This window comes from Odocoileus virginianus, chromosome 14 (genome assembly GCF_023699985.2).
Source record: "Odocoileus virginianus isolate 20LAN1187 ecotype Illinois chromosome 14, Ovbor_1.2, whole genome shotgun sequence".
Classification (NCBI taxonomy): Eukaryota; Metazoa; Chordata; class Mammalia; order Artiodactyla; family Cervidae; genus Odocoileus; species Odocoileus virginianus.
Window position 1 is genome coordinate 36,156,002 of NC_069687.1, and position 13,585 is coordinate 36,169,586.

At 40.0% G+C, this 13,585-nt stretch overlaps 1 protein-coding gene across 2 annotated transcripts in view; it reads right to left on the reverse strand.

Annotated features, from left to right (window-relative positions):
• The window catches only part of PLCXD3 (phosphatidylinositol specific phospholipase C X domain containing 3), a 186,228-nt gene that overhangs the window by 67,944 nt on the left and 104,699 nt on the right, over positions 1-13,585 (reverse strand). For both annotated transcript variants that reach the window (XM_020905094.2, XM_070476630.1), the window contains exon 2: positions 1,364-2,072. In XM_020905094.2, coding sequence (XP_020760753.1) covers positions 1,364-2,072 — 709 coding nt within the window. The remainder of the gene's footprint in view (positions 1-1,363; positions 2,073-13,585) is intronic.

Genomic DNA, 13,585 nt, shown 5'->3' on the forward strand with positions numbered 1-13,585 from the left:
TTTGCCTTAATACTTTAACTCAAAAGAATAAGCAATATGTACAATGATACATGTTGTACTGGGGAATGAGTTAGAGACGTCTTTAGTGATTGTTAATTGTGGTTCACAAGTGACCACTGCCCTACAGGTGTGTAGGGGCTTGACCAGTGGAATGCTTACTCTCTGAAGATTGATTGTTGCTTTGAATAAAGTGTGAAGACATAGAACACAACTTGGGAAAAATGGGGTTTGAGTCTTTGGTTCACTATTCATTGCCCAAGTGGCTTTAGGCAAAATATTTCATGTCTCTGAAGTTTTTTATCTGTAATATAGTGTCTACTTCCCAGGATTATCATGCAGGTCAAATGGAATCAGATATGTGAAAATACTCTGAAAACAGTAGAAAAACAGCTTTGTCATCTATATAATGCTAAGCACATATGAAAAGGAGTGCTGTGAAAAGATAACTAGATATGGAGTCAAAATGCAAAATGTGGGACTTCCCTAGATGATCCAGTGGTTAGGTTTCCACACTTCCACTGCAAGGGGTCCAGGTTCGATCTCTGGTTGGGTAACTAAAACCCAGCAAGCCATGTGGTGCAGCAAAAGCAAAAACAAAAATCCATGTTCCTGTGGGTTGATCTGTGTCCTACAAAATGACATGGTGTTATTGTTGTTGTTTAGTTGCTAAATTGTGTCTGACTTTTTGCAACCCCATGGACTGTAGCCCACCAGTTTCTGCCTCCTCTGTTCATGCTTGTAGGCAAGAATACTGGAATGGGTTGCCATTTCCTTCTCCAGGGGATCTTCCAGACCCAGGGATCCATCTCCTGGATTGCAGGTGGATTCTTTACTGCTGAGCCACCAGGAAAGCCCACAAAATGACATACTGAAGTCCTAATTCACAGCATCTGTTAAGTGTGAACTTATTTGAAAATAGGATATTTACAGATGTAATTAAGATGAAGTCACTAGGGTAGGCCCTAATCCAATATGAATATTGTCCTTATATGAAGAGATGACATAGAAACAGGGGAGAATATCATGTAAAGATGGAGGCATAGATGGGAGTGATGCATCTGTAAGCTAAGGACCACAAGGAATGCCAACTATCACCAGAAGTTTGGGGAGTGGCATGGAAAAGATTCTCCCACAGAGCCCTCAGAAGGAGCCAGCCTGCTGAAACCTGGATTTCAGACTTTTAGCCTCTGGAACTGAGGGGTGGTAAATTTCTTCTGTTTTAAGCTACCCAGTTTGTGGCACTTTGTTGTGACTGCCCTGGGAAACTAACATACATGGGTGTGAATCAGCTCCATCACTTAACAACTCTTTGAAGTTGGGTTAAAGTGCTTAAACATTCCCCTGAGAACTTAAGGACACTCACCTTTCTGTGATAGTTTCTCTGAGGCCACTGGCCACCCCTTTGACCACGGTGCTTGCTTTGGGAGTCAGCACCACCTGAGATATGAAAAACGACCCCTTCTTCCTTCTCTCAGTGATGGACGCCTGGAGAAACTGGATCAGTTTTTCCGGGTCTGTGGTGTTAGCCCAGGGTGCTGGCATCATCTGCCCAGGCCAGAGAAAGGGCACCTCCAGAGCCACTGGACTGTGGTAGAAGACGAGCACTTGGTAGTCCTTCTCCCACAGGTACTTCAGACTCACTTCCTGGGCAAAGATCGCTGGGCACATTTTATTTCCATAGATGTCTTTCAGCATTTGGACCAGTTTTTCATGGTGATATTTCTGCATCCCATAAAAGTGGTTGAAGTCCAAGAATACCACTTCCTTATGGTGATCTGTGAGGAATGCATTGATCTCCTCAAGACCTTCATTGACTTTGGCACTGAACAAACCGTGAGCAAAGTAGAGTTCATTGTCGGGGTCTCTCGGCTTGGTGGAAATTCGAAGATCAAAGTAACGGATCCCAGCTCCTAGCTGACCGGTAAAGTTCATGGTTTGAGTGGCTAGCCATTTTCGCATCAGCTTTTTGGCCACAGTTCCAAACACAGAGACAAAATTCTGGACAGTTTCTGGCTGTTCAGGCCCCACTGGAGAGGCTTCATCAATGTAGAAGCTGAAGGAGTCATGAGATCCTAGAAGAATAAGAAGGCACAACATGGTTACATTTCAGTCCTTTGTCTTACCCAACTTCTTTCCCTCTTGCTGAGTCCATATTTCTGCCTCAAATGAGCCAAAGGAAACACTAAGGAACATTTACCTAGTACATCCAAGTGTCTTAGAAGGGTCTTTTTTCTTTTTTTGTAACCTAGTATGAGATGGTTGGATGGCATCACTGACTCAATGGACATGAATTTGAGCAAACAAAAACAGCAGATGTTAAGAATAGGTGGCAATAATACACAGAAGAACTATACAAAAAAGATCTTCATGACCAAGATAACCATGATGGTGTGATCACTCACCTAGATATCCTGGAATGCAAAGACAAGTGGGCCTTAGGAAGCATCACTACAAACAAAGCCAGTGGAGGTGATGGAATTCCAGTTGAGCTATTTCAAATCCTAAAAGATGATGCTGTGAAAGTGCTGCACTCAATAAACCAGCAAATTTGGAACACTCAGCAGTGGCCACAGGACTGGAAAAGGTCCGTTTTCATTCCAATCCCAAAGAAAGGAAATCCCAAAGAATCCTCAAACTACCACACAATTGCACTCATCTCACATGCTAGCAAACTAACGCTCAAAATTCTCCAAGCAGGCTTCAATAGTATGTGAACTGGGAACTTTCAGATGTTCAAGCTGGATTTAGAAAAGGCAGAGGAACCAGAGATCAAATTGCCAACATCCGTTGAATCATCAAAAAAGCAAGAGAGTTCCAGAAAAACATCTACTTCTGCTTTATTGATTACACCAAAGCCTTTGACTGTGTGGATCACAACAAACTGGAGAATTCTTCAAGAGATGGGAATACCAGACCACCTGACCTGCCTCCTGAGAAATCTATATGCAGATCAAGAAGCAACAGTTAGAACTAGACATGGAACAATGGTTCTAAATTGGAAAAGGAGTACATCAAGGCTGTACTTGTATATTGTCACCCTGCTTATTTAACTTGTATGTGGAGTCCATTATGAGAAACACTGTGCTGGATGAAGCACAAGCTGGAATCAAGATTGTTGGGAGAAATACTAATAACTTTGGATATGCAGATGACACCACCTTATGGCAGAAAGCAAAGAAGAACTAAAGAGCCTCTTGATGAAAGTGAAAGAGAAGAATGAAAAAGTTGGCTTAAAACTCAACATTCAGAAAACTAAGATCATGGCATCTGGTCCCATCACTTCATGGCAAATAGATGGGGATACAGTGGAAACAGTGAAACAGTGGAAACAGTGACTATTTTGGGGGGCTCCAAAATCACTGCAGATGGTGACTGAAGCCATGAAATTAAAAAAACACTTGCTCTTTGGAAGAAAAGCTATGACCAACCTAGACAGCATATTAAAAAGCAGAGACATTACTTTGCCAACAAAGGTCCATCTAGTCAAAGCTATGGTTTTTCCAGTGGTCATGTATGCATGTAAGAGTTGGACAATAAAGAGAACTGAGCCCTGAAGAATTGATGCTTTTGAACTGTGGTGTTGGAGAAGACTCTTGAGAGTCCCTTGGAAAGCAAGGAGATCCAACCAGTCCATCCTAAAGGAGATCAGTCCTGGGTATTCATTGGAAGGACTGATGTTGAAGCTGAAACTCCACTACTTTCCACCTGCTGTGAAGAACTGACTCATTGGAAAAGACCCTGATGTTGGGAAAGATTGAAGGTGGGAGGAGAAGGTGACGACAGAGGACAAGATGGTTGGATGGCATCACTGACTCTATGGACTTGAGTTTGAGCAAGCTCCAGGAGTTGGTGATGGACAGGGAAGCCTGGTATGCTGCTTTCCATGGGGTCACAAAGAACTAGACATGACTGTGCAACTAAATTGAACTGAATGAAGGACGGTTTAGCCTGGCGTGCTGCAGTTCAGCAAAGAGGGGTTGCAATGAGTCAGACACAACTTAGTGATTCAACAATAATAGTACACAGAGGAGTCCAACAGACCAAATGGTTTGTACAATAATAATTTTTAAAATCCCATTTAATTAATATTTTAAAATTCAAAAGATCATCTTCTTCTGTAAACCAAGAATTTACTCTACTATTTAGCACAGGTTTTCTCTTTTTTAAAAAAGATTTTTGATGCAGACCATTTTTAAAATCTTTATTTTGTTGCAATACTGTTTCTGTTTTATGCCTTTGCTTTTTGTAGCTGTGAGGCATGTGGGATCTTAGCTCCCCTAGCTAGGGATCAAATCCACACCCCCTGCATTGGACAGCAAAGTCTTAAACACCAGCCCACCAGAGAAGTCCAAGAACTGGTTTTCCATGTAGGTGGCATAAGTGACCATAAAGTACAATTTATAGGGACTCATCACTTCCCAAATGCTGTGTCTAAATCTTTTCCTTTTCCTCTATTTTGGGTTGATTTTTAAGCCTCGTGGGCTTATTTCAATGAAGAAGCCTGTTTCATAAGTAGACAATCAGTATTACCACCTATACTTTGGAAAGCACAGGAGGTCACAGGAATAGAGGAAGAGAGAAATAAGGTAAGAGAGAAGTACAATACTGGTATTTTAACATTATTCTTGACCCTGCATTTGGGCAACTGTGAATGTATATGAAGTCAGATACACTTTACATACTGAATAAACAATTACTTTTTATTGCAGGTTAACGCAATTAATAGTATTTAATAATTAGCTAATAGACTGTTTTCTTCACAGATATTTCCTCTCAAAAAAAAGTGAAAGCTCTCCCTAAAGCTACTTCCAAATTTAGTAGAATTTCTTCCTAGGAAAACATATTTAATTATTTATTTTTAGCAGTTACAAATATTAAATCTCCATAAATGTAGCAATTGACATGTGTATGATTTATCTGTAAGTACTGATTGCCATTTAAAATATTATTGGAATCAAAAAAGAAAAATTATTTCGATTTTATTTTTAAAGCCTCCTTTAATTTTTGGCCATGACTTATTAAATAGGTAAAATTAAATTAATATATTCTGGACTTTACACCCATTAGAAAAGGCAGATATTATTATTTCCCATCTGTTACTCAGGCTTTCTGATACATTGTTGCTCACTCTTAATCTACATGCATTGAGGTACAGCTTTTTCTAGATTTTTCACTCTTCCAACCCAATATGTGCACATGCACACACATACACACAAACACACAAACATCTCTAAATGTATTATCATCACCTCAGGACCTTTAATAAGCTATTTAAAGCAAATTTTATCAGTGATGCAACATTTGTCTTTGTCTATATTCCATATATATGTCAACCTGTATCTACAGGCATCTACATATATCTTTGTCTAGCATTAAACAACCCACAGGAATCACAAGAGTATGAATTTCAGATGCCATGGTAGGTTGTTAGAGAAAATATTTTGAAAAATACTTTGATATCCTGAAAATCTTTACCTTTAATATTTGGAACAGAAGACTCCTCAGAATTAATGGAATTTTTCAAACAATGAATGGTAACCAAAAACATATAGAAATCCACATTTAATTTCATTTGAAACTATCTGATCTACTTATCTTTGGTAGATGGTATGGGAAGAAAATGTCAACACTTTCTGAATAAAGAAAACTGTCTGTTTGGAGCTGGCATTGATGAATTTTAATAGAGATTTAAATTACTGCATGTTGACTTATTAGTTATTGTTCAGTCAATGGCTAATATAAATGAAGAAACTAAATTGTACTATGGTTTAATATACAGCAAGAATATGTTTAAATAAAGAAAAAAGCAAGCTTAAGAAGAGTTATAATGAAATGATCTAAGATTGAAATAGGCACAAATAAATTAATAAGCCCTCAAAATAAGGGTTAATTTATAAAATTTAAAAAATTAATAATTGATTTGCAGGCAAGTGAAGAAAAGGCGGATGAAAGAAATTGATTATTTATGTAATCTGGTAGAAGACATAATTGGAAGCAAGCAAAAAAGGGAATTAAATATGACTAGATTTGTTCTTTCAGAAATGACCTGTTATTATTTGCAACATGTTAATAAAAATATTAATTTGTTGTGTGTATGTGTGTTCAGTTGCTCAGTCATGTCCAACTCTTTGTGACCCCATGGACTGTAGCCTGCCAGGCTCCTCTGTCCATGGGATTATCCTGGCAAGAACACTGCAGTAGGTTGCCATTTCCTGCTTCAGGGATTGAAGGATCAAACCCACTTCTAAGTCCCCTTCATTGGCAGGTGGATCCTTTACCACTGAGCTACTTGGGACTTATTATTAAGATCAAAACAAGGTAATGTAAAAATAAAAATTAAAAACAGCAAACAGAAGAAGAAACCATCGGCACCCCACCAGTATTTGTTCTAAGTTAGATGACTCTGACATGGAGAAAAAAATCACCAGATGCAAATACTGTTTGAAGAGGGAAGAGAATTAAATTATCAATCAATACAAAACATTACCTGTGCATTTTGGGAGAAAATACATAATCTAATGTTGGCCAAGAAACAATATTTTCAGGGCTTTTAATTTCATTTGGAGTAGTAGTTCCTCACAAATTTCAACATTTCCTCTAGACTGCTTTCTATTTATTTGAACATAAAACAAAAATATAGCAATACTACTTTAGACTTTCAATAACAGAGAAAACCTCTGGCCCAGCCCTTTGTCTTTAAAACCAGGGAATCTACCTATGAGCAAAACACTGCTAAGCACTATTTCTTTGTTCATGCCTAAATCGGCCGAATCCATGTCTCCCGCATTGCAGTCAGATTCCTTACCTGCTGAGCCACTGAGGAAGCCCTGAAATCTACAACCTGTCTGCCTTATCTGGTGTAATATTTTCTCTCTACATTGGCTCAGTATTCCTATCCTCTTGTTCTCTTACTCTTTTCTTATCTTAGCTCATACCTTGGACATGGTATTTAATGTTTAACCTCCGATTCTGAACTTACCCTCTCAATCTTGATTTGTCCTCTTTAGTCAGACAAGAGCTGGCCACTCCCGTTATGAACCCTGCCCAATCAAGAACCTTTGCTCTAGCTCTGAATAAGTGAATGGAGTGAAAGAGTTTACTTTCTTTTGTTCCTTGGAAACAGGCATGAATAAGCTTGGAAGTACATCCTACCCCAGTGGAATCTTGACTGCTGCCTTTGAAAGATCTTAGGATATGGTGTATATTTCCCTAGATTTCTGACCCACAAAGACTGTGTTTTAAGCGATTAAATTTTCATATAATTTGTTACATAGCAATAGCTAACTAATGCAGACTATAACAAGTTTTGGGGGTTAATGAGAGGATTTGACATCTACAGACCCAACTGTCTAATCTATTAATTTGAAATTTTAATGAACAGCACCTAAATATTTACATTCTGCCATGTTAAGAAAATTGATCTAATTAGTATTATGTCTTTTCCAGTATCTCTCCAGCATTTTCTATTAAAGTTCTTTGAGCTGAACTTATGATTGGTCTCTCAGTTTGGCCATCATTCCATTTCAAATTCTACAAAATTATGGTTTAATAAACATCAAAGAAAATGTATCAAGTCAATTTCACCTGTGAACCTTCAGAACAAAAAGGCCCACTTGACTAAGGTTTGATGTGCCCGCAAGTGTGCAGTTTTAATATCTATATCCTGACCTTAGAATTCAGGCTCTGACTCCATCAATACAAAAACTGCTCCCCTCCTGGCCTCTGCAGGGCACTGAACTTACTTGCAAAAGCTTATGCATGATGCTCTGTATTCTTCTTTCCTTGCTTGTTCTGTGCCTGTTTTATTTAGCACAGGGAAAGTGAAGGAGGAGAGGGAAAAGTTGGCTTAAAGCTCAACATTCAGGAAACTAAGATCATGGCATCTGGTCCCATCACTTCTTGGGAAATAGATGGGGAAACAGTGGAAACAGTGTCAGACTTTATTTTTGGGGGCTCCAAAATCACTGCAGATGGTGATTGCAGCCATGAAATTAAAAGACTCTTGCTCCTTGGAAGGAAAGTTATGACCAACCTAGACAGCATATTAAAAAGCAGAGACATTTCTTTGCCAACAAAGGTCCGTCTAGTCAAGGCTATGGTTTTTCCAGTGGTCATGTATGGATGTGAGAGTTGGACTGTGAAGAAAGCTGAGCACCGAAAACTTAATGCTTTTGAACTGTGGTGCTGGAGAAGACTCTTGAGAGTCCCTTGGACTGCAAGGAGATCCAACCAGTCCATCCTAAAGGAGATCAGTCCTGGGTATTCACTGGAAGGACTGATGCTGAAGCTGAAACTCCAATACTTTGGCCACCTCATGTGAAGAGTTGACTCATTGGGAAAGCCCCTGATGCTGGGAGGGATTGGGGGCAGGAGAAGAAGGGGACGACAGAGGATGAGATGGCTGGATGGCATCACCGACTCGATGGACATGAGTTTGAGTAAACCCCGGGAGTTGGTGATGGACAGGGAGGCCTGGCATGCTGCTATTCATGGGGTTGCAAAGAGTCGGACACGACTGAGAAACTGAACTGAACTGAACTGAACTGAAGGTTTTTAAGACTCCTGCTTTCTGGGAACAGGTTTCCTGCATATTTGATATCTTGGTACCATTTGTGATGATAAGACCAACACCACAGGAGTACCGAAGCATATGTATCAGCAATCTGTGAGCCAAAAGGAGACTGCTGAGTGAGTAAGGAAGAGTAGATTTAGTTTTGGGGGCCCTTTTTGGTGGCTCAGATGGTAAAGTGTCTTCCTGCAATGCAGGAGACCCACATTCGATCCCTGGGTCAGGAAGATCCCCTGGAGAAGGAAATGGCAACCCACTCCAGTACTCTCGCCTGGAAAATTCCATGGACAGAGGAGCCTGGTAGGCTACAGTCCATGGGGTTGCAAAGAGTCAGACACGATTGAGCAACTTCACTTCTCTAGAGTAGAAGATAGGCAGATGGTAGCATCTCCACTTTCTATGGAAAGAGACAGTTTTGGAGTAAAATTTACCCTCTTGTCTTCCCTTCTTGAAAGTCTTACTCCTAGTCTTCTTTTGCAACTTACATGTATTTCTTTCTCTGTGGCAAAACCTTTGGGCACTCATGGTAATCTTCACTTCCCCTGAATTCACAGTTTGTTAATTTTAGCTCCTTTTCATCAACCAATAATCATTATTAGATATTGTAATTAATGCTCATTATATTCACTGAACTTTTATTCACTCTTTATATCTTGCTCTCCACCTGCAATCCCCTCACAAACATGCACAGTAATTTTCATCTAGATTGTTGCTCATTGTTGCTCAGTCTCTCAGGCATGTCCAACTCTGTGACTCCACGGATTGCAACATGACAGGCTTCCCTGTCCTTCACCATTTCCCAGAGCTTGCTCAAATTCCTGTCCATTGAGTCGGTGAGGCCATCCAACCATCTCGTCCTCTGCCATCCCTTTCTCCTCCTGCCTTCAACTTTTCCCAGCATCAGGGTCTTTTCTAATGAGCTATCCCTTCGCATCAGGTGGCGAAAATATTGGAGCTTCAGCTTCAGCATCAGTCCTTCCAGTGAATGTTCGGGGTCGATTTCCTTTAGGATTGAGTGGTTTGATCTCCTTGCTGTCCAAGGGACTGTCAAGAGTCTTTTCCAACACTACACTTCAAAATTATCAATTCTTTGGTGCTCAGCCTTCTATATGATCCAACTCTCACATCCATATAAGACTTATGGAAAAAACACAATTTTGACCATATGGACCTTTGTCAGCAAAGGTTTGTCTCTGCTTTTTAAGATGCTGTCTAGGTTTGTCATAGCTTTTCTTCCAAGGAGCAAGTGTCTTTTAATTTCATGGCTGCAGTCACCATCTGAGTAATTTTGGAGCTCAAGAAAGTAAAGTACATCTAGACTGTAAGCTTCCTCAAAAGCAAAAAACTATCATCTCCTGTGCTCACTACTATACCCAGCTTTATTAATAAATATTTGATTCAAGTCAATGCATCAAAATGAGCTCACATGGGATTAGGCCATTATTGATCCCCCGTCTTCTTTACCATTTCCTCTTGGATTTCTCAAAAAGTTAGGCTACACAGCTTGGCTCTCTCTCCTTAACTCTGGTTCCATCTTTAAGTACTGTAATCAGACTGTCATGATTGTAACTCATATAAAACCTCTGTGAAACAGCCTCAATGATGACTAAAAATACTCGTCAGAGTTCTGTGGCCTCATTCTTGAATCCTAGCACAGAACTTAGAGGCATTTCATTACTGTTGTCAAATAAATGAATGAGTGAATCCTGCTCAGCTATTCTGGAATGTTTGACACTGCTGTACTTACTTCTTGAAATATTTCCCCCCTTTGGCTTTTTAGACATGACTCTCCTAGTTTTTCCACTTTCTTGTTATTGTCCCATCCCAGCCCCCTTTGCTGCCTCTTGCTGACCTTCCAGTTCCTAAATGAGAGTGTTATCCAAAGCTCTAGTCAAGACTTCAACTTGCTCCATGATTATTCCTTGGGTGATCTCATTCATCTCTTTGGCCTCATGCCTTATAATAGATATATAATAAATTGATACCATCTAATCTGACCTGCATTACAGATTTCCAGTCTGCCTATCAGGTAACTAAATTTTATTGCTCCATGGGAACCTTAAACTTAAAATGTTTTAGATGAACTATCATATCCTCCCTTTCAAACTGGCTCCTTTATCAGTGTACCTATCATACTTATCTCATATTCCTCCCATCTCATTTTGTATTCATCTTGAGTTCTAACTCACCCTCACCCCTCATGTTCGTCAGTCTTCCAGTCCCATCGTATTGACCTTCAAATTCTCTCTCTGATATAGGCTCTTCATCTCCATTCCATTCCATTGCTAATGGCCTGGTTTCCTGTTGGGACCACTGACACAGCTTTCAGGTAATGTTCCTGATGCATCCCTAATATCCCTAATAAACATCCCAGCTACTACCATCCAAACCTCTTCTATAGGCATTACTCTGCCTCAGACTCGACAATGGATTTTATCTTAGAAAAAAGACAGAGAATTGATCCCAGGCAATAGAGTGGCACATCTGAACAAATTCCTCTTGCATTCTGCCTCAGCATCATTAACAGGAACTTTACCCTGATAAATTATCTAGTATTTAACTCTTCTAAGGTAATTATTTGCTCATATGACACCTTCCCATCATTAGAATACTAAAATCTCACCACTAAATGTTACACTGGTAAGTAGAACCTGGTTACGTGTTGAGTCTGTCTGCCTGTTATTATTCCTTCAGTATCACTGACTCCATAGCACTAATCAGCCAGCTCCATTCCCTATTACCTTGTACTAAATCCCCAAACACAGCTCTTGGTGTGGACTCTGGCCTTGTTGCTATTATTTAGTTGCTAAGTCATGTCCAACTCCTCTGTGATTCCATGGACTGAAGCCCACAAGACTCCTTCTGTCCATGGGATTTCCCAGACAAGAATACTGGAGTGGCTGCCATTTCCTTCTCCAAGGGATCTTCCTGACCCAGGGATCAAACCTGGGTCTCCTCCATTGCAGGCAGATTCTTTACCAACTGAGCTACAGAATCCATTATTATTTATTATTTGGCAACCTACAATTAACCTCATTAATTTTTGTTTGCTCCATTGATTAAAGTGATTGGTTATTTGGATTTTTCAGCAGCAAAGACCAAATCTTGAAGAATAAGGATCGCTTCTTATTCCTGGCACATAATCTTACCTCAGACCTCCAACACATGATCAGGGCTTTGAGGACAATACAAGAGATTTCGTGTCATCAGAAAAAATGCATATATGTATCACAAACCAAAACACTTCTAAAATTGAACAGATAATTAAAAAGCTACATACTGGTAGTTCAATATTTGTGCTTCACTTGACATAAATGTATAGGAAATACAATTTTTAATATTAAATTAAACCCAACATATCTTGTAGAACACTGAGATTAATCGGTTTGTAAAGGAAAAATCAAAATGATCATTCTGTTATTTTTCTCCTTGGGTAAATCGGTGTCTTTCATATTGTATAAAACCTTTCTCAGCGCATCTCAGAGACAGTAAGCTGAAGTAAAGAAGGTTGGTTTCCTTATGTAAGTCTTTTGATCCAGGATCCCAGATGCTAAATTTGAGAAGCCCTATTACATTAATGCCTCCCAGTAGAAGAGTTCAGTATTCATCACAATGTCTTTAAACTTGCTGGGTTGTTTCTTTAAACCAATAGATGAGCCAGCAGTGACTAGTTTAGAGCAGCAGCATTCCCGTCAAGGGGCAGGAAAAAGAGCTGCTCCAACTGCCCTCTTAGTGAAACTATTAAGCCTCTTTGTCATATGGATTTCCTTTTAAGGACTATCAGTAGGGCTGTCTGAAAAAATAAAGAGACCCTAAGAAACAAAAGTCCTAAATTACTGTCTATCTTCACATAAATCAGCTCAGACATGCATTCTCCCTCTCCACTGCAGCATCTGTTTGGACCCTTCTCAGCAGAGAGTCAAATGGAATCCTTCCCTGAGGTCCTGCTGTGTACAGGAGCTGCTAAGCCAAGGACAACAGTATTCCAAAACGTCTACATCTGCCAACCCCCTTCTTAAATGGGGAGGTCCTGGGACCAGGAAAAATCTATGCATGAAATGTAAAAGTTTAAGAGGAAAATCAGTACAGCAGCAGTATTATTAGGTAATCAGAAAGACCAATAGACCCATCTGTTACCATAGACAAGTGGTTCTCTACCAGGGTTTATTTTGACCCAGAAGTTATTTGACAGATCCTGCAAATGTATTGTACTATTACAAATGAAGGGGCAATGTTCCTGGCATCTAGTGGGTAGAGGGCCAGGGATGCAGTTGACCATCCTACAATGCACTGGAGAGCTCCCACACAAAGAATCAGCCAGCCTCAAATGTCTATACAGTAGTTCCCCTTACCTGCAGGGGATACGTCCTAAGACACCCAGTGGATTCCTGAAACCATAAATAGCACATGTGTGCATGCTAAGTCACTTCAATCATTTCCAACTCTTTGCGACCTTATGGACCATAGACCACCAGGCTTCTCTGTCCATAGGATTCTCCAGGCAAGATTACTGGAGTAGGTTGCCATGACCTCCTCCAGGAGACCTTCCCAACCCAGAAATCGACCCATGTCTCATGTCTCCTGCATTGGCAGGCAGGTTCTTTACCACTAAGCATCACCTGGGAAGCCCATATATACTGTTTCTTCCTGTATGTGCATGTGTATGAGAAAGTTTAACTTACAAATTAAGCAGCAAGAGAATAGCTGAATTGCTGGCATCATTACCCTTGCACCTTGAAGCCATTATTAAGTAAAATAACAGTTACTTGAAAACAAGCACTGCGATACCGAGATAGTCTGATAACCAAGATGGCTAAGTGACCAACGGGTGGGATATCCTGCTCAAAGGGATGGTTCACTACAAGGTGGGACAGAGCGGTCGGCATGAGATTTCATCACACTACTCAGAACAGCAAGCAACTTAAAACTTGTGAGTTGCTTATTTCTAGAATTTCCCATTTCATATTTTTGGACCAGAGTCAACCCCGGATAACTGAAACCTCAAAAAACAAAACC